Source organism: Trematomus bernacchii, unplaced genomic scaffold (genome assembly GCF_902827165.1).
Source record: "Trematomus bernacchii unplaced genomic scaffold, fTreBer1.1, whole genome shotgun sequence".
Taxonomy (NCBI): domain Eukaryota; kingdom Metazoa; phylum Chordata; class Actinopteri; order Perciformes; family Nototheniidae; genus Trematomus; species Trematomus bernacchii.
This window is the reverse complement of record NW_022988043.1, coordinates 11,109,107-11,129,909: the sequence shown is the minus strand read 5'-3', so window position 1 is coordinate 11,129,909 and position 20,803 is coordinate 11,109,107. Positions and strand designations below refer to the sequence as shown.

The 20,803-nt window shown below is 42.9% G+C and overlaps 1 protein-coding gene across 1 annotated transcript; it reads left to right on the top strand.

The window, feature by feature from the left end:
- The first annotated feature begins 4,147 nt into the window (after nucleotides 1-4,147).
- hic2 (hypermethylated in cancer 2) lies at nucleotides 4,148-19,914 on the top strand. Its single transcript, XM_034117675.1, has 2 exons — nucleotides 4,148-4,253; nucleotides 17,251-19,914. The coding sequence occupies exon 2, from the start codon at nucleotides 17,329-17,331 to the stop codon at nucleotides 19,045-19,047; it is 1,719 nt and encodes a 572-aa protein (XP_033973566.1). The 5' UTR covers nucleotides 4,148-4,253; nucleotides 17,251-17,328; the 3' UTR covers nucleotides 19,048-19,914.
- The last annotated feature ends 889 nt before the right edge of the window (nucleotides 19,915-20,803 follow it).

Genomic DNA, 20,803 nt, shown 5'->3' with positions numbered 1-20,803 from the left:
TGTAAACTTGGGAGACTGTGTGTCAGATACAGTCGACATTCAGTATGGTGTTCCTCAAGGAAGCATCCTGGACCTATCCTGTTCTCCCTGTACATGCTCCCTCTAGCTCTAGGCAACATTATTAATCAGAATGATGTCAAATATCACTGTTATGCTGATGATACGCAACTGTATGTCTCTATTTAGCCAGAAAACCCAAGTTCTTTTAATGCACTTTTAACCTGTCTCAATGATGTTAACATGTGGATGAGAAGTAACTTTTTAAAACAGAATGAGCAGAAAACAGAAATTGTAATTGTTGGTCCAAAATCATAACGGCAGAAACTTGAGTGCGTGTTCTCCCCGTGAATCTTAGAACAGCAAACTCCCTTGAAATGTTTAAAAGCAAATTCAAAACCTATCTTTTTAATATGGCTTTTAATTTGGGTTAACTTTCAATTGTCACTATATCATTGTCCATGTTTTACTGTCTCCCGTCTCCCCTGTGAATATTCCAAAAATATATTTGAAGATCAAAATGTTCCAAGAGAATAGGAAAAACACACACATGCTTAGTTAGTATTGGTTTTCAGGTTTTTGCATGCACCTTTCATAAAGACACAGTGTCCAATTATCTATATAAAAGCAGCTGAGGCTTAAGTTTTTGATAAGTCTCAATCAAAATAGGGTGATACCTGATCAGAGGGTAATTTAGATGCACTATTATATAGGTACAAATAAGGTTACATTGATTTGATTTGTTTATTGCACATGCTTAAAGGCCTCTCTTGATGCTCCTGAACTCAGACCCAGAGCAGAGGGATGCTGCTCTTTTATTTTTTATAATCACTGAAGTCAGGACTGTAAACGGTTCATAATGGAACTTGAAACCAATGCACGAAAAAAGTAGCTGAAGGACTCTTTAGTCAAATTTGAATAGCTTCTAAATATGTCGACAAGTTGTTAACCTCTGTTTTTTTTTACTAGGGCTTGTTTACTTGTTGTCCATGGAAATTCAAGTCACCCAGGGCCAGGGCCTCCTCTCTCTATATAAATAAGAGCAAATGAAAGGCCCTCAGCTGCAGTCACACATGTGTCTCTGCTGTACTAAGAACCCCATGTTCTCTCTGCTCCGATGACTAACAGCAGCCAGGGGTTGTCTCCTGTACTGCCCCTCACAAGCTTTGGCAATGTGTTGATGTTTCTTTTCAGCATTTCTCTGGCTACATCTATCATTTTCCTCAACGTGTCTGTGTCCCTCTCCATCCTGCTGAACAAGGCTCTGTGCAGCGAGAACCGCTTCATGTACATGCTGAGCACCTGCCTCAGTGACATCTGCTCCGGTGTGTCCTATTATTATGCCGGTGTTCTTGACGTGAGAGATAGCTACGACTCACCTACGAGAACTTTTTACATTGTACCCACATTCCTTGGGCTGTCTTACATGGCAATCCTGGCCGCGCAGGCCGACAGGTACCACGCGGTTGTATCACCTTTTAAATACTCCCAGCACATGACCCGAAACCGGACCCTGCTGGTCATCTTCGCCTACTGGGTCTACGCTTTCCTCATCGTGGCTGCGCACAACTTGGTCACAGTTGGGGTGGCCAAGAGGATCACGAGCATGGGCACGTTTGTAGGAAACATATTCACGGTAATTATAATGATAGGGCTGAATGTTAGGCTGTTCATTATAGCCAGGTTCCAGCTAGGGAGGGAGCCGCCCTCTGAGGAGAGGGACAACAAGCGCTCCTCCGTGTATCTCATACTGGTGGTGGCAGTGTTTTTCTTAGGGACGTGGCTTCCTATATTCAGTCACATTATTGTCTGCAATTTCTTTGGTTCCACCTGTTATAGCTTCAGAAATGAAGGCACTGACCCTCTGCGCATTTTGCCCCGAGTTAACGCTGTTCTGACCCCCATCCTGTACATCAGAGGCTGCTCTGCGCTCAGAGCCACGCTGCTCACCAGAGTGTGGAGACACTGCTGCAGGAGGAAGAAGAGGGTGATGTTTGACGAGTCTGAATGTGTAAGCAAAAGTTGCAGTAGGCCTACATGATAGTTACATTTGCCCATCTAATTTATTTTTGGACACACTTGAGCCCAGAATGAATTAAATCGGTTGCTATGATTTATATGTAGTCAATATTTATCAAATTTGTTACGCCTTGTTGAAATGCATATTCTAGCTCATTATGGATGGCCACAACTATGACTTGTTGCATATGTTTTCCCATGTTCATTTTTGTTGAATCTTGCTTGAATGTATTTGTCTTGTTGTCCCCACTTGGCTTTATTATACAAACAGTCCCTTCGGTTTGTTTAAGGAATATGATTGATGTCAAATTTAACGTGGTTTTAAATCCATGCCAACCAAACGTATTAAAGACTATAGCCTACTCATGGGTTTTTATTATTAATGCAAGCTGTCAAACGTATAGTTAAAGGACATTTTCAGGCTTTGTGTTTCTTGGAAGATGTTGAAATTGTTTCATCATGAAGTCACAATGTGTAAAGTTTATAATTTCCTTTGTTGTCCTCAAATCGAATTGAACGTATTTTGATATCGTTGTTAATCGTTGTTTTTACTTTGTAGGCTTTATGGCTTTCCTGTCCTATTTTTTTTATAATTTCCTTCTTTGAAACAATAAAATCTGAAAAATGCAGATAACTAAGTGTGTCACGCCTTTATAAATGATTCTTCTGATAAGAATAATTCAAGCTGTAACCTTGAATTAATACGCAATTTTTTGCTGCAGTGAATGCTAATTGTTTGTCATTGAAAGGTAGCACACGGTGAAATAACAGTGAAGATATTGGTCGCATGTGTTCACTGAATTCATATAGAAGTTGTCATTGTAGGCTAGATATTTGATTTATGGTATATCTTATTGAATTTGTTTCACATGTTTGCCTTATATCCAGTGCAATTATTTGTGAATGAGACTCAATTATAGGCCAGGCTTATGCAAAACCACATGCAGGCCATCTGAGCACCTTGATCACACACCTCAGTGAAGTGCTACCCGCAGAAGATGCACTTTCCGTGGCCACCACAGCGGGTCAGAAGAGCACTTTGGCACAGCGCCATAACTCCGATATCCATGGAATGTGAACCATAAACTTTAAGCATGGCAGATTAAAGTGACACACTATATGGATCAATCTATGCCTCTTCAGTAGCGTGCACGCGATGGGCAAGAATATTAATTATTGTTGGCAGCCAGGTGGCATCATCAAAGTCATCTCATTGATAAATGTCCAGTAACTGTATGTATCATGTATCCGGGTTTCTATTGGCTGAGGGCAGGTTGGGGTCCTCTGGGCTAAGAGGAGGAGCCAAGAGATCGTCACACTTCCGCACATCTGGTGCCCAATGTTTGAACCAAAACCATCTCTCTCTATTTTCTGCTGATACCCATAAATCATCTGACCATTAATCATCTCGAGAACTGTTGAGGCTTTGAACTCAAATCTAAAGTCTCCAGTTGCATTTTTTATCTTAAATGCAGCTGATAATTCTAATTTCAAAGTGAACAGGGTTCTTTCAGTTTTCTATGATTGCAATATAGGAATGAATAAAGTGCATATTGAAACTGCATAGTTTAATATTGAAGACTCGTGAGCTTGTATAGAAACATAATGCACACTGCAAAAAATACATTAGTACACATAATCCGTATCCATGGAACCAGCTTCAGCTTGGTATATTTTAACCGGTTACAATCAGACAAGAAAACATATTGTTTACCATATAATGATCTGATCATCGTTGGCGCTGTATTTCAAGTCATGGCCTACTGACACCTTTACTATTTTGTTGAAACTGCACTCGAAACCTGCAGGTTTCGCTAAGACCCTCCCATAAAACTATTGGGTTGTTTAATTATAATTTTTTTAATCAGAGAAGCAGGCCTATACATTGCCCAATATAAATTGTCAGACATTTTTTGCAGCGTAGAGCTGCAGTCAGCAGTATGGCTGAGTCGTGCTGCTGGGAGAAGAAGGCCTAAATATAATATATCCCTCCCTCAGTCTTTCTCTCCCTGCCATCTTGCAGGTAAAGTTGCCAGGGGTCCTGGGCTGAGAAAGTGGCCAAACCCTCCCACAGTGGGATGTTTCCTCTGCTGCACTCTGGGCTGGTTTCTATTCAAATGTGGGTCAGGGGTGAGGAAGCCTAACGTCATAAGCTTGCAACATGGCGTCCCGAAGGCTGTGAGATGAGCAAGAGGATGGTAAAGAACGCTTGAGAACGATCCTACCGATGTAATAAGGTATTTAAAAGACATTATTTATCTTTAAGGTGGGGAGTAAATGCGCAACGGGGTTGATTTCGTGTTTGTTTTGATCGGATCGCCTTCTCCCAGCTGCTGCAAGGATCGCACGGGTTTTCGGCGTTACGGTGGTGTTTTTTCCACGGCGTGCCAACAAAAAGGGTCTCTGGTGGTGCCTCTTCTGGCTCTACCAGCCTCCTTGGCACGCCGACAAATCCAACATTATTTGTTTTAGTTTATCGCAGATTCATCTGGAAACCGCTAACATGCTTTGCAAATGTTGTGGCGTTTATTTTGACGTCGTGGGCATAAAAGAGATGCCCCACGGGACAAGTGAGGACCAAATATTCACCAGGATGGCAAAGCACATTAGCGACAGAAAGGGTCCACAAACGGCTCGCTGCAGCGCCTCACAAACCCCACTTTATCTCGTTTTCTCTGGTTTTCTAATCAAAATGTTAAATGAATTGTTTACCGAAATGAAGACAAATGAGCTGCAGCTCTCATTTCAAACGATATGTCTCGTGTAATCATAACATCGAGTTTTTTTTAATTGCAGTAACTTGCACTTATTGTGTAAAGTAACATGGATAACTTTGAGGATTTTACGCACTACATTTTGCGCAATATTCATTACAATCATATGTTACAGCCGATACCTATAGTGTAGCTTGCATTGTTATGTAGGTAGGCTTAGTTTTAGGTAGTCAATTAACAAATAATATAACATGATTGTCTAAAGTACAATTAGACTCGGTAGTTTTCTGATTTGAAACGTTTTCGGTTAAATGGTATCGATGCATTGAATTGTATATGTCTTATAGCCTATAGGTGGGCTACTGCTATACATCGACCATCTTTGTGATCTGCTACAGTGTGGGTGTAACATTACATTGTGACCCAAAACTGCCTTATAGAAACAGTGCTGCATGATATTGATTCCCGTGTTCATTAGTATTCTGATAAAACAGAAAACTCCTGTATGTTGAATACTTGATAATTAATATTGAACTCAAGACAACAACAAATCGTTCAATAGTTTATTAAACTATGTATTTGCTCAGGTGCAAAGGCAGCTTGGCTTCTCAGGTGATTAGTGTTGTTAAAGTACCAAGGGGCATGAAGATAATGAGGTACAGGAATGTCAGTAATGTGGGTTCCTTTGACTGGCTGCCGTTTTTCTATTGCCAAATTGAAATTCTGCTTGAACACTTCCACCTCAGGTCTCTTTAGCTTTGCATAGTTTCAACTAAGAACAATTACACTATGTACTTCTGATAAGACTGATGACTGTCTCAAATGTATTCTTGTATTACTGTACATGTGTCACTTATGTTCCTTGAGTAATACGTCTTGCCCTAGCTGAAGCAAGAGACCCCACTTAAATACGTTTTGTTATTTTTCAGTTTTTGTCATGCATGACATAAAGGTGCATTTAGTATTGTTTGTAGCTTAATCAAACAAAGTGAACTGTAATTATTCTTTGGATTAGATACATCCAGGGAAGTTTCTGTCATATACTTATGTTTTGAAGTAAGCATAGAAGCATTTTTCAAAACCGAACATTTCACTGGTTTCTATAAAAGCCGAGGCATTTTTAGAATCTTGACTTGGGAAAGTTTTGTCACAATTTAAGAGCAATATTAAGATAAATCTTTGTATTTTCACAACCTGTTATCCTCAGGGTTACAAGGTGCTGTAACTTATAATATGAAGATCATAGGACTGTATTTTGGCTGGTTACACCCTCCCACAAGTACAGTTGAAGTGAGCAGTTGCTCTGCTTGTTAGTCTTAAAAGTTGTTTAGCAGTTAGCTCAAGTGTACAATACAGTTAAAAAGATTCTGAGCAGCATCAAAATACATATTACACCTAATGCACATAGTCCAATTTGTTGAGGCTTGTGAAGTTTGAATAGGGCTCTTGGCTGTGCTGTGTATTGTTTGTTTGATAATGACAATCTTGCATCTGTAACAGCTATCAGCTTTGAAGACTGACAGTGCTCAGTGCTGAATTAATTTGATACTACTTTAAACACAGTCTCTCTTATGAACAGAAACACCCGTTCTTCATTTCAGAAAGGAACAATGTGTGTGAGTGATTATACTGTGTTGCATTTTTAAAGAGTGGACAATTATGTTACACTAAAACATGTTTTATTTATGATCTGTGGCAGATAAGTAGCAAGCTGATAGCTTAACTAAAACACAGAAATGAGAAGGATATTGTGACAAAAAAGTTTGAGAATTACTCTGTTGCTTGCTTTTCACCAAGCCTGCTGGAAGCATTTTGTATCTGTTGTCCAATATACATTAAATGTTGCTACATGCATGGTCTAGTAATAACTGTCAAACACGTTTATTTAGTGGCATTAAAATGACCAAGTCAACTGATCAGTGTGACTAGTTTCATTGATTACTATGGACTACAAAGGGGGGCCTGGGGGGTAATTTGAGGCCTGTGTATGTGTGTATGTGTGCCTCATGATCCTCATGATCAGCCCATTGGTCTTGCCTCACCCTACATGTCTCTTCACTGACAACACACGGTATCCTGTGTACATTGTGAATGTGGCTTACAGTGGCGTGTGTGGGCAGCACAGCGCAGTAAGGCTACTTAGGCTATATGTTCTGCTGACATGATTGCAGAGGACTTATAGATTGTGCTAGGCTGTTGTATCCAAACTGATCCGCCTGTTCTGTTCTGCGCTGTGCTGCCTGTTTGAGGGCAGTTTGGTTGGTGCAGTGACTGAAGCACCTCAGGGCAGGGTTGTTGTTGTTCTTAAAGAAGAAGAAACAGTCTGTGGAATGTAGTGCTGATAGCCAGAAGGTTATGCAGTGTTTAAAGGCTGGAGGAGGAGGAGGGGGTGGCAGCTCTGTAAAACTTTGGACCATACAGGATCTCTCCTTACCCAACATGCCCTCTGTCCTTAGTCAAAGCATTAGGCTCCAGGTCATGTGGGTCTGCTGCTTTTTACAGGGGAGGTTATCTCATCAATAAAGTTGATTATCTCAAGACAGAGGCCACTTCATCATACCAATCATACAGTATGTTCACTTGTTAGTGGAGCTGATGATTACTTCACTTGTGGCGAGGGTACGCAGTTGGATACAAAATATGTGGGTGCCCATCGATCGGCAGTATTTGCTGGTAGGCTCATTGAAAGTCTCAGTGTTTATTTCGGTCTTTATTTAATTACTCTAGAGGGCACTTTGATGCAGCATTGAGGACACTGAACATAGATACATAAACCCATAGAGAGAGAGGGCATTACCCCTTTACTGTTTTTGAAAAACGCCCACTTAGTCAGACAATTCTATCGGTTATTATCTGAATCTGTTCATGTCAGTCGAACAAAATTATCCTTTTGTTGATAAATAATATACATTATGTCGTCTTGTTATTATTTAGTGACTCTAACCTGCTCCTGTCATGTTGTTGCTTTCTGGTTATTGACAGTTCTAAGAAATGAATATCTATATACACGGCACAGTTTTGCTTAAGATATCATTCAAATGTATTACATATATCAATGTCCTCCATAATAACCCATATTTCCAATAAAATATTGAAACACTCATCACACACATTTTTGCAGAAGTACTGAGAACCATAAAGGGAAATCTCCTAAGCCACCATAAATCAAACAAAACCGTTCCAGAGAATATACATTTTAGTAAAACATTGTGCTTTAGTGTACAGAACTTTTGTCTTTTAGCTTTGTATTTTCAGCTTTATTCACATGACCCCTGACCCCTGCCTGCAAATACTCCCATACCTGGAGCCAGCCTTAAATCTAGCATTCTGCCCTGGTCCTACTTTTATTTTATTCATTTAATTATGACATTAAATTGTCACATGCTGATGAATAACGTTTGGTTAATTTTAAATGAGGGTTTTCCATATGGAGATTGTGCACACGTTAGGCAACTGCATCCAAACCTGACAACAATAAATGTATGAGGTTGTACATGCTATTTTTGCCCACTTCATAAAGTATACTTGTGTACCTGTTATGCCCTCTAGATTTGGCTGTAGCTTATTTGTCTAGCTATGGATGAAATGCACACCACAGAATACATAAATAAATTACATGTTGTGGTGTAGGAAAAACATTTTGAGACTTAGGCGACTGCTTTATCCTTTGAGGGAAATCTTAAGACAAGTCTTTCTTCTTCGATGGTGTTAATGCCCTGCTGCAGGAAAAGTTATCATTTACTACTAGGCATTTTCATTTGACAAAAGTGCATGAATTCAGTCATGAGTTTGATTACAGGTTGACTTGTGCTCATGTAAGATGGTTCATATGTTTGTGTATGCATGTGTGTGGCATAGAGAGAGAATATACTCTTCTTCTGCAGCACAGCCCTAGTACATATGAGGTTCACAGCAACCTTTGGCCCCCTCCTGTGAAGAAATGGACGGGGCTCCTTTCATTCCAATGCACCCTGGGCAGGACTTATTTGTCTGTAACATGGCTGAACTGCCTGACAGAAAATGAGTCTTAATTGGAAGGTTTCTACCCAGACTGCGGAATAGATACTGTAATTCATGTGCCGCCCCCCCCCCCTTAAGCTATGCAGTACTAGGCTCATTCACCTGTTCACTAGCATTTGTATCCAAAAAATGTATAGAAAGCCACTTCTCTAAGACAGTAGAAATTAGCATTAACTTCTTATCTTCATGTTTCTCAGCATTTGTATAGCAGGACGTCTCCCCTGCAGCTTTTTTGAAGAGATTATAACCAGAAATTGATCAGTGTTCAAAATCCCAGCAGATGCTCTGCAACAGTTCTATTCAACCACATGCCATGGAGACACAATAAAAAGCAGGTTGTATTCCAAGGAAAGGCCACAGCTGGTGATTTCACTTCTTATTTCACCCTCTGTTTTCTCTGGTCCGAGCATCACCCTGAATATTCTGCTTTTCATCGCACCACATTGCTGCAGATAAATAGATAAACAAGACTATACGGCCTGTTTAGTTTGACTTTGCCCCAAAATTGGAAATGGTTTATTTTTGGAATTCACTTTATGTATTCGACACGTATAAATTACAAAGGGTTTCTAACGTGTTTTTCTTTACCTATGTGTGCATGACAAAGACATCAGAGAGTGGAGGTATTGCTGTGACAGCGGTGTGGCAGGATAAAAGAAACATCATTACTCTTAGAAGTGCTGCATGTAGCCAATAGAAACTTAAATAAGTAAGCCACAATACCACATCATAATGTTGGTTGAGCATCCACACAGGATGCATTGCACAGCCTGCCCCAACCAAAAGCTTTGAAAAAAGGAAAACAATTCCCTTTCACTAATAATATACTTATACACCATGATGTTAAATAAAAATCATAAAGGGAGATATTACTAACTGATAACATGCATTTAACTGCAGGTTTTACGGTTTCCAGGTTACTATAAAGAAACATATTAATTTCCTGATTTGTGCTCATATTTTCTGTGTGCATTTAAACATATTAAATGTCGACCTGAAATGTTTCTGCAAACTGAAATATTACTCAATCGTTAGAGATGGGTTTATTGCATTTCTTCCGGTGCAGCATATATTACACAGGTGTAAAGGAACATGTAGAGCAGGTAGCTAAAAGCACAGCTGTAAGTTTAATATTATCATTATGTGGTGAGCCATCCCTTCTCTCCAGCAGACCTGAAACCCAGTACCCACGAGTCTTGCGTGGATCAGCCTTACCCATGTAGCAGCGTCAGCCATGTTGGAATGGCTCAGAGGTGGTTGCTCGGTGTTTGTATTTCAAACTGGCTTTGTACCATCCCCCTAACCCCTCCCCCATTCCCCCTGCCCACCAGCATACTCTGGGTGTGTGTGTGTGTGTGCCGTGTGCATGTGTTAACAGGCTCTGTGTGTGTGCACACTCAGGGAGACCTTGCGCTCATGTACAGGATTGGCTGCCTTTCTGTCTGTTTCAAACACTCTTTACCTGCACATTGGTCTCCTCGGCCCACCCTCTGATCTATGTGACCCTGTACACAGTTATACAAAGTCATTATTATGTATTGTTGAGAGGAATGGCTGTGAACCATAACCCTGCAGTAAAGCCTGGGTTAAATATGTTTTTAAAAGCCTAGATCTTGTTTTCTATTGGTTATTTAGCAAATTACCTTTCCTAGTAGTAGGGTGTGTTTGTTATTGCGCCACAGGACTTTGCCTCACCTCTGCCCTCTCTCCTGGCTCTCTACCCTCTGTTCAGGAGATTAGTGCCACAGCCCACTGCATGAACACCAACTCTGAAAGGTTTACTAGCTTGCTGTTTAATCTATAAACTCCTTGGAAAAAAGATGCAATAACAGTCACCAGCAAATTAAGTAAAACCAGATCATCCAGATCACTGGTGTAACCAGTTTAATTTAAAGCAGACTCACCTAAACTCACGGCGTGGGGCACTGCAGCCATGTTTCCACTGCATAGTGCAACACACCTCTACTCAACTCAATTTGCACTTCTTTGGTTTAAAATAAGAACAAGTTGTAGATTGTACCTTATACATGCAGCTTTTTTTTTAGTAGCATTTCGTAAAGGGTTCTAAACTAGCTGAGCTGAAGCTGCAACACTGCAGACCACTGAGGCCCCGGCTCCACGGGAACGGATACGGCAAAACGCATAGGAGTAACGCAAATGCCAAAAAGATTGTGTCAAGCTACACGAGACAGCTCCGTTTACATCCAACCGCTGGAAAAGCTGCAGTACATATGCCGAGCCTGTACGTGGAGCTGTAACTTCCTCCACAAAAGCAGCGAAGAAGCATGGTTGTCATGGCTGCACTTCTGTTTATTCTCCGCGGTGGGGGCCGAGGGATCCGGGCAGAGTTTTTCGCCGGTCAACGTGTGTTAAAGTTTAAATCTTCCGGACAAAATTATAAAAGTGCCTGTCAAAGGTCTTCTTTGTTATTTATTAAGCTTTAAAACAAATGAATAACGACGATATAATGATATATGATAATAAAATACACAGAGCCTGTCTCTTTTTCCTCTCTTCTGACAGCGTCAGTGTCTGTCTCATGCAGCAGCTGATCCAGTAATGATGACTCGACAGTAAAAATAAACATATTTATAACTAGTTTAGGTAGTTTGAGAGGTAATTAAAATAGCTAAGGGTGATGATCTGACTTGAAGTGTGTGTTTTCCTCCCGCTGCATCACAGCGGGAGGAGCTGCGTGTCTCCGTCCTGTCAGATTAGACTTCACTCGCGTTTATGTCCATATCGAGAAAAAGATAAATAATCTGAATTCAGTGTGCAGTGTACTTTTGCGGGGGTGAGCAGCAGAGGTGGGGAGAGGCGGGGCTATTGCGTCGTCATTATCAGAAACGGATGACTGTATAGGCTACCACACGGCCCCGTTGGACCCCCCAGAGCGCTCCGTTCCCAGATCTATCCACCTTTGGACCCGTTGTCGTTTGCAGGGTCCGTTTCTACCGTTCCGTTACGGCGTCGTCTAGCTTAAAGGGCTATACGCAAGAGAAATATGCGGATTCAACCCGTTTTCGTTCCCGTGGAGCCTAGGCCTCAGAGGTTGGGGAGAATTGTAATCAGCACTTAAAGGGACCTCCTGTACAAAGCCCGGGTACTGTCAATAGCGATTGCATTTTTTAAATATCCCTGTATACTGTCCATAGTGGAAAATTAAATGGAGTAAAGCACATGGAACTTAAAATGAGTTGTAGTATGAGTTGGCATTTGATGCTGACTATTTTTCTGTCCCTCCTGGATCTACACGGATATGTTATCCTGATCACACCTGTCAAGTCTGTGTATACAACTCTGTCTGTTCATCTCCTCATCAGCAGACTACTGACACAAGTCAATGTGGAGGCTAATCAGTAGGGTGCTGTGTTTTAGAAATTAGGTGTCCCCCCTCTATCATTAAGCCACAGTCAGTTTTTGAACAGCTCAAAGGTCCCATGTCATGCTTTCCGGTTATTACCTGTCCCCTTGTGTGTTATGAAGGTTTTTATGCATGTAAACGGTCTGCTGAGTCACAAACCCTCAAAGTACACCCTGTAGCGAGTAAAACTCTAACACAGAAAAGACCTGTCGATGCTGCCCCAAAAACGCCTCGTTGGAGATTTCTCTTTTTCTTCCTGGGTACAGTGATGTGCCCATACCCAAATGGACCCATTAGTCCAAATGGACCAATCCGTGGAGCCGTTACGTTACATCCGCGGAGCCGTTACGTTAAGTCCGTGGATTGGTCCAAATTGACCAATCCGCGGACTTCCTCACACACACACACTCAATCTTTTCTCAGCTGCAGCTCCGCCGATTTCTCCTCCCTGAGACGGCGGGACGCGGCAAGGCTGTGAGTCACACACAAACTCCTAGCCAGGCTGCGGGTGTGTGTGTGTGTGTGTGTGTGTGTGTGTGTGTTCGGGCTGGGTTTGGCTGCGTCTCGCTGTCTCGCAGACGGCCACTGGGCTCATAGGGAGGGGGGGGCAGGAGACAGAGAGTGAATACACATACGAGCTCAAAGCTAAATCTGGCACTGTTACGCTTGATACATTTTAATGTTTTGAGTGTTCATTACTGTGCATTGTCCCTGCCAAATAAACGATTAAATGAGAAAAAATGCTGTATGAGAAACCAATGCGATTTTGGAAAATTGCACAATATAAATCTATTTTAGTTGACCTCAACAATGGAATCATTACTGGATCAGTAGAAATTGCCATTACATGGGACCTTTAATGCTGCAGAGAAGGTAAACTGATCCTGTCCACGAAGGGCAATGTCTATACCCTGGTCTGTAGTACAAGCCCAGGGGCCTCATTTATAACGCCTTGCGTAGGATTGACATGAGAAGGTTGCTTACGTAGTACAAAGCAAAAAAATAGGTAAAGACATTTTCCGACATTTTCCGATTCACAAAACATTGCGTACCGGCGAGGGAAGTGCGTACCGGCACTTCATACGCCTGTTTCCCTTTTTATAAATCACAATCGACTCGAAATGCGGCGCAGCTTTTGCAGGCTTCACGTAACGCCCATATTTGCCTATAAATAGTCAAAGAAACGCCCATTCATTCATTCATTTGTGACTGACTGCATGAAGAAGATCGCAGGAAATTACGACCGAACAGCTAAAAAAGACATCTCACACCGTGTCAGATTTAGGTTATTGTGGGGAGGTCGAGATAAATCATATTGTTTGGTGGATGCAGTTTGAACCAGAGTAGCAGCATGGAGGTCGGATCGTCACCAAAATAAATAAATAAGTGGTCCGAAAAAAGTTAATGACAAAAAAAATACACATAACCTTCCTCAGGCAGTGTGTTTGTACCGGGGACAGGAGACACCCCCTTGATGAGAAACTGTAAGAAATGATCGGGGAATCCCTCCGGAGTGGAGTCATGACGACTGGATCTGAATTATTGTGTTGTATTTGGTGGTTTGTGTTCCAGCTGTCGATCAGCAACTATATATCCATAATCCACCAGTTAAAGGAAATACAACTAATGTGTTGTGTTATATTAGCTGTACAATTTACCACATAGGTGTTCTTAGTTTCCATAACTCCTGTGTTTTACGAGCGACTTATCAAGTCTTGGCAAACGGCATAAAACACGATTAAACGTGATAGTATATAAAACCATGCTCGTATCTACAACCTATAGAAATGCAAAACGGCGTCAGTTTAGACGTTATTCTGTCCTCCTGCTTACCGCATCATTTATGAGAAAACATTTCATAACATTAACACAACATATTCGAGGTGGTTTTAATTAACATATCCGTATTTATTTATTTCTCCAAGTTATGTTTTTGTGTGCAATGAGGAGTCTCAAACAGGCGTTTGTTTCATCATTTTAAGATTGGCTTTAATCAATGTTTAAAAATGAATTCTTCATATGATAAATGAGGTAACATTTTATTTATTTCCACATATTTCTCTCCATTCTTCCTTCTGCCAACGGTGTCGCAGTTTCTCGTCTCTCCCGTTGTTGTGCTTAGTGCGTACGCATGGGTTAGAGTTTGCGTCGAGGACCGCACATTTTCCCGTCAAGTTAGTATTTTATAAATCGCAAACATTGCGTAGAAACTGGCGTACGCCATTTTTTGAGCGTATATCCCTTTATAAATGAGGCCCCTGAGCTGTCTTTGATTGGTATGTAGGGCCATATTTGGTGATGGCAGGTATTGTTTTTTAACAGCACTCCTTTTAGCAGCCAACTTGCTATCTCTAAACCTCCTTGCCAGCCTTTAGGAAGGGGCTTCGAAATACAGGGACACAAGCCAGCTACTGACCTTATATGATAACTGTGAGGCTGCAATGCTGTACCAGCCTACACCTGGTCTTGAACATGTTTCTACAGACTGCAAGAAGGGCCATGCACTCGCAGATGGAGCTGCCATCATAGTGCAGGCCTATCCGTCTCCTGTGGTATTAAGCCTGCCTTCCTGGGCAGCACCATTGGAAGGGGAGCTGGGCCTACACGTGTCCCACCCTAGCTGCATATAGATCAGCCGTAATCCATTAGCAGCTCCCTGGAATCCAGCCGGCACAGCACAGCACTGGAGGGGCCAGGGGGAGAGGGTAGCTGTGGGTGATGGGGGGGGGGGGGAGGGAGGAGGAGAGAGAGAGAGAACGAGGGATGAGAAGAGGAAGGGGTGGGGGAGGGCTTTTTCTCCTGAGCTTGCTTCTCTTCTCTGAGCCCAGCCCCCTTTTTATGTCGGCCTGCTGGAAAAGCCTCCTGAAACCCCCCCATAAAGCCTGCAGAGGTGTGTGTATGTAGGGAGAGAGACTTGACTGATATATGGCTTCCTGGCTGGCATCATAGCAGAGGCCCTTCTTTCTAGCAGCCCTCTTCTCCATTTCCGCCTGCAGGGCTGAGCGCCACACACCCCTCCAGCACATTCTGCAATTTAATGCATATCTTGGTGATGTGTTCCAGAATGGCTCATTATAATTCATGTTGGGGACAGCGAACTGTTCCTGGGATGTGTCTGCATGCCCGGTGAGAGGCTGGTGAGGGTGGGAGGTAATAGAGAGAGAGAGAGAGGAGAGGAGAGGAGCGGAGCAGGGGAAAGACGGGGGAGGGGAAGAAGAAGAAGAAGACCATGAGTAGAAGTGTCAAAGCGGAGGAGACAAGCCCAGGCCTGGACCTGAGAAGAATGATCACTCCAGCTGATTGTATCAGCTAGCATGACTGTTCCAACAGAGTCGCTCTGATACACCAGCCAGCCATCTCCATTTAACAATCTTCACCTTGTTGTTCTTATATGATTTTCAGTGTTCCCTTTATAGATTTTTCTCATCCTGTCTTACAACCTTCTTTGAAAGCGGTTTGCAATTATTCCCTCATCAGGTTGTGGACAATGATTGGTGCAGAGCTTTTCTGTAGGGCCTTAACTCAATATTTTGTTTCAGAATGTAATGATGCATCAATATTGTGCTGGAAATGTCACATTCTTTGAGGAAGAATAGCTAAGAACATGCCGGGTTAATGTATTTACACTCAATTGAATGGTAAAGAGCACAGTACTAAGGTTGTGCTGATGGCATACCTTCTACCTTTGTGCAGTTGTTCTTGATGGTATACACCAGATCTATTTGAAACTGGAAAAAAGGCTGTACCACCTGCCCTCGGTTTAGTGTACGGACTTTAGCCTGATACATTCAGATGAGTTATTCCAGCAGGAGTTTTGAGAAAAGATGAGTTTAGTGGTGTGTATTTGCATTTAAGCTCCAGTCTCTCTAGCTGACTTTAGAAACCACTCCCTTCTCTTCTGCTGCACATTAGGAAACATGATTTTCAGAAAAATATCTAGGTTGGCACTTGGTTTAAATGGCACATTTTCAAATGTATTTATGGCTTGAGTTAAGCATTTCCCTGCATTACAGTGTAATCTCCTATAATACGATATAACCTGCTCCGATCGGGGGCATTACAGATGTGTGTCCATACTCCCAGCATGCCCAGGGCTTTAGGAACATCATGAACACAAGTAAAGGACACACTCTGCTACAGTTACATCACTCCTGAGCTCTGGCTATAGCTCTGTTATTGCAGTACATTTCTTCAACCAAATGTGTTCTTCAGTGTCTAGAAGTAGAGCCGTTTGGTACAGAATAGGTCATTAACATGGTTTTAACAGTAAATGAGATTCATCTGCCCTATTTCCATATGAGGGCCTCTCGGGAGGATCAGGTGTTGCTGTCCTCTTCTTTGAGCCACACACCCCCCCCCCCAGTCTCTGCCCTAGCTCCTGTGTAGTTTTACCTGCTCAGGTGTCACCTAATCCCTCCCCCCGGCCCTGCTGTGGCACCGACCCCCACCTCTAGACAATGGGGCAGGGCTGACATTACCATGACCTAATGGAGGCTAGAGTGAGCCGGGTTTCCAAAGAGGGCACCCCACCGAAACTAGAGTTACTCTGCGGTGATAGGGATGAGAAGCTGAGGGGAGGCACCATAGGAAAGTAGTCACTCTACCCTTTCTTCTTCTACGCCCCTTTGGCCTTTGTGCCAGAACAGTGGCAAGGTGTATCAGAACTTGATCCATGTAGAGTTTCAATTTGTTTAAAAGGGAAGTTGGGAGGAAGGGAAGGGTTCCAGTTTCTAAGCAGTTGTTTCATTTTGTGGCACGCCATGCTAACAGATGACTAATTCTGTGAGAGCTAATAGCTTGGATTGCTATACTCACAGTTGGAGTCAAAACACATGAAGATTAATAGTTATAAATATCAGACGTCCAACCACTGTCACTGTCATGGTTTTTTCTTACTGCACTTATTTTTAATCTTACTGAAGGCTGCAATAAACAAAAAATGTAACCAAGCTTGCACAAACGCATAACATTTTCTACAATGCAAGCCCTGTTTGCTATCTCGTACAACTCATTGCTTGGTAAAAAAAGCTTTTTCTGAACTTGAGCATGTCACTCTTAAAACTGTATTGAAGAATCATTTATCATGGTCTAATTCTTAATGTATATAATGTAAAACTAACCGCCTTTTTCTTTCAGCTTCAGGTGGTGCTCGTGTAGGAAGAGAGAGAGAGAGAGCGAGAGAGAGAGAGAGCGAAGGAAAGAAGGAAGGTGGAAATGGAACTGCCAAATCATGCCAAACAACTGCTGCTGCAACTCAACCAGCAGAGAGCCAAGGGCTTCCTGTGTGATGTTATCATCGTGGTGGAGAATGCACTCTTCCGCGCCCACAAGAACATCCTGGCGGCCAGCAGCATCTACTTCAAGTCGTTGGTCCTTCACGATAACCTCATTAACCTCGACACAGAGATGGTTAACCCCTCTGTATTCAGACAAGTTCTGGACTTCATCTACACTGGGAAGCTCATGTCCTCCTCAGAGCAGAGCAATGAACAGAACTACACTGCCCTCTTAACCGCAGCCAGCTACCTCCAGCTCCATGACCTCGCTGCTCTGTGCAGAAAGAAGCTTAAGCGCAGTGGTGGGAAATCCCTGCCAAGTAAACCCTCCACTCCAGGTCCCCAAAGCCGCTCACGCCTCAACAACCAGCGCCTTTCCACTTCCACCCCAGCTGGCCCCAAAAACCACTATCCTCCGACCCCATCCGACGTAGACCAGCCACAGCCAGATGAAGGCCTTCGGGACAAGCTCTCAGATGACGAAATGTTTGTTGGCAGCTCTGGGAGGAATGGCAATGGGGGGAATGGCAGCAGTAATGGAAATCTCAGCAGTGGAGGAAGTGCTGGGGAACCAGACCTTGGACTAGATCTTTCCAAGAAGAGCCCTCCCTCTGCTGGCACAGCCACTGATGCCCTCAGCCCACACAGCATATCCCAAGAGTCCCCTCAATCTGCCTCAGTATCCACAACCAACAGTGCCTCACTGGATGACTCCTCTACCACCCTACCAGGTGTCGACACCGGCTCAGAGGAGCTCAACTCCTCCTCCAAAGCCTCAGAGGACAACCAAAACCAGCCAGATGGCCCTCCACCCCAGAAGAAATCTCGGCAAGGTGCCCGCAAGAACGAATGGCCTAAGAGAGAGGCATCAGGGTTGAAGTCTGAGGATCATGAAAGGCCCCTTGTTAACGGGGTGATTGTGGGTCCTAAAGATGGACGCTCCTCTGACCAGTCCTTCCAATGTAAAGATGAGGACGAAGGAGGGGAAAATGGCCAAGACCACACTGATGAAAGCGGGCAAAGTGACGGAGAGAGTGCAGGAGGTGGAGGAGGAACAGGAGGGGGAAACCACAGCGCCAACTACGTTTACCGACAAGAAGGTTTTGAGCCAGCGTTTGGGGACAACCTCTATGTGTGCATTCCCTGTGGTAAGGGCTTCCCCAGCTCTGAGCAGCTCAATGCTCACGTGGAGACTCACAATGAGGATGAGCTCTACATCAAAGAAGAGGGAGGGACCTTTGTGAAAGAGGAAGACGAGGAGGAGGCAGAGGACCTCTCTGCCCCCGTGGGTCCCTCTAGCTTTGGCTCTGAAGCGCGTCCGTTCAAGTGTACAGTCTGCAGTAAGAGCTACAAAGACCCCGCAACTCTGAGACAACATGAAAAGAGCCATTGGCTGACCAGGCCTTTCCCCTGCAACATCTGTGGCAAAATGTTCACCCAGAGGGGCACCATGACACGCCACATGCGCAGCCACCTTGGCCTCAAGCCGTTTGCGTGTGAAGAGTGTGGCATGCGCTTCACACGCCAGTACCGTCTGACAGAGCACATGCGTGTACACTCTGGGGAGAAGCCGTATGAATGCCAGCTATGCGGGGGGAAGTTCACCCAGCAGCGCAACCTCATCAGTCACCTGAGAATGCACACCTCACCCTCTTAGAAACGCATCAAGCCAAAGAACTCTGGGAATAGAAAAAAGTTCTCTACCTTTTTTTCCATCTCAACAGCAAAGAAACGCACATGTCCACATTCACTTGCAAACACTCACAGTTCTTCATATTAATTCCAGTTTACGATGCCATGGCCAAGTGAAAGATGTAGCGGTTAGCCACAGTGGGCTCTTGGTGACGGTGGGAACTGTTGATGCAAGGATCATGTCATCATTAATACCAAGCAACGTCTACTCACCTGCTCAGGAGTTCTAGAGGGACAATTACTCCTGTCTCTCTCCAAAGACTTCTGGTCTGCATTACAAGTCTGTCAAATGTGAATGTGGGTACTGATATAAAGTCAAGCCCCCTCGCCTCGTACCCCTCAGCAGCCTTTCTCTCTTCTACCTGAGCATTGAGTTTTTCAGATTGGTCCTCATACTGATGAACTCAAAAGTCCCCTCTGAACTCCAGTGCTATTTTGACCAAAAACCTGCGCAAACAATACTGGCAATAATTCAGCAAAAGATTATTTTTACCCTGACAGCTTTATATCCTTTGTTATTTTGGTGATGGGGATCTGTATGTAAGAGGAGGGGTAACTGGGTTTGGGACCATCTCCATGCTTTAACTGAAAGACCTAAAAAAAGGTGGAATGACATTGGATTATGTTTTTATTTTCACAGACCATGAAAACTCAAAGTCCTGTATACAGCTGTTCACAGTAATACAGAGAGGATTTTCAATGTCTTTGGTTTTGCCTGCTAGTGCTCCCAGGAGAGAATCCTGGTTCGAAACCCCTTGAGGTACTTGATTTACTTAAAGAGCTTGTAATGTTTCAGTGAATGTTTAAACTGGAAAGTCTTGGGATTTTTCTTGTTGAGGGGAGGGATTTGGGCTGGGGGGGGGGGGGCTGGCTAAGGAGAAGGGGTTTTAGACTGAACGTTATGTTCAGTGGGTACGTTTATTTTTTTGTCTGTATAGCTTTCCTCCCCTCAGAAAAAAGAAAAGTCTATTTATATAGGCTTGTGACCTCGCTACCTCTGATTATTCTTACGAACTCTATGTTGATTAGTTGAAAGTTCCTATGTAATTAATTGTAAAAAGTGTGTAGATTATGGTAACTTTTCACCTAATGCTTTAACCTGCCCATCTCTCAACACAGGTTTTTGATGCTCATAGGTTTTACACATTAATATTGTTTTTAGCTGTTGTATTTACTTGTCAAATATAGCTTTTCGGGTGCCCTGGTCAGTGTGGCTCCACCTCAAAGTGTACTGTAGCTTCCTGCCTGGAGCAATTAGTGGTTAGTTAGTGTAGATGTATAGTGTTCCAAAGATCTTATGAATGTTGAGGAGAACAGAGCTAACTAACATTGCTAGACAAGTTCATAACCAAAGTTTTAAAAAGATGTACTTAAGATTTATAGCATACTAAATTATTTCACTTTTTGATTTCCTTTTTGCTGTATAAAACAAATTATGAATTATATTCTAAGTCCAGACAAAGAAATCCACTCTTTTGATGGAATTTTGGCCAATGACTCTGAGACTGAGGAAGGTTATTGTGGTTTGCAAGGAAAGCTTGTGCTGATTGGTGGGCCGGTATAATTAAACTTTACCACCTAACGAAATGGTGAAGTTTAAAAACGTGTTCCCTGAACATGTTTTCTTTTCGTTTGTATCCAGAGTCCTTATCACTTTATATTCCCTGACTTTAAAAACAGGACTTGATGACATTGTATGTGTTCTGTTCAGACCAAAAAAA

What these genes read in the sequence shown, in the direction of transcription:
- hic2 (XM_034117675.1), top strand. Translation starts at nt 17,329, where the DNA reads ATGGAACTGCCAAATCATGCCAAACAACTGCTGCTGCAACTCAACCAG.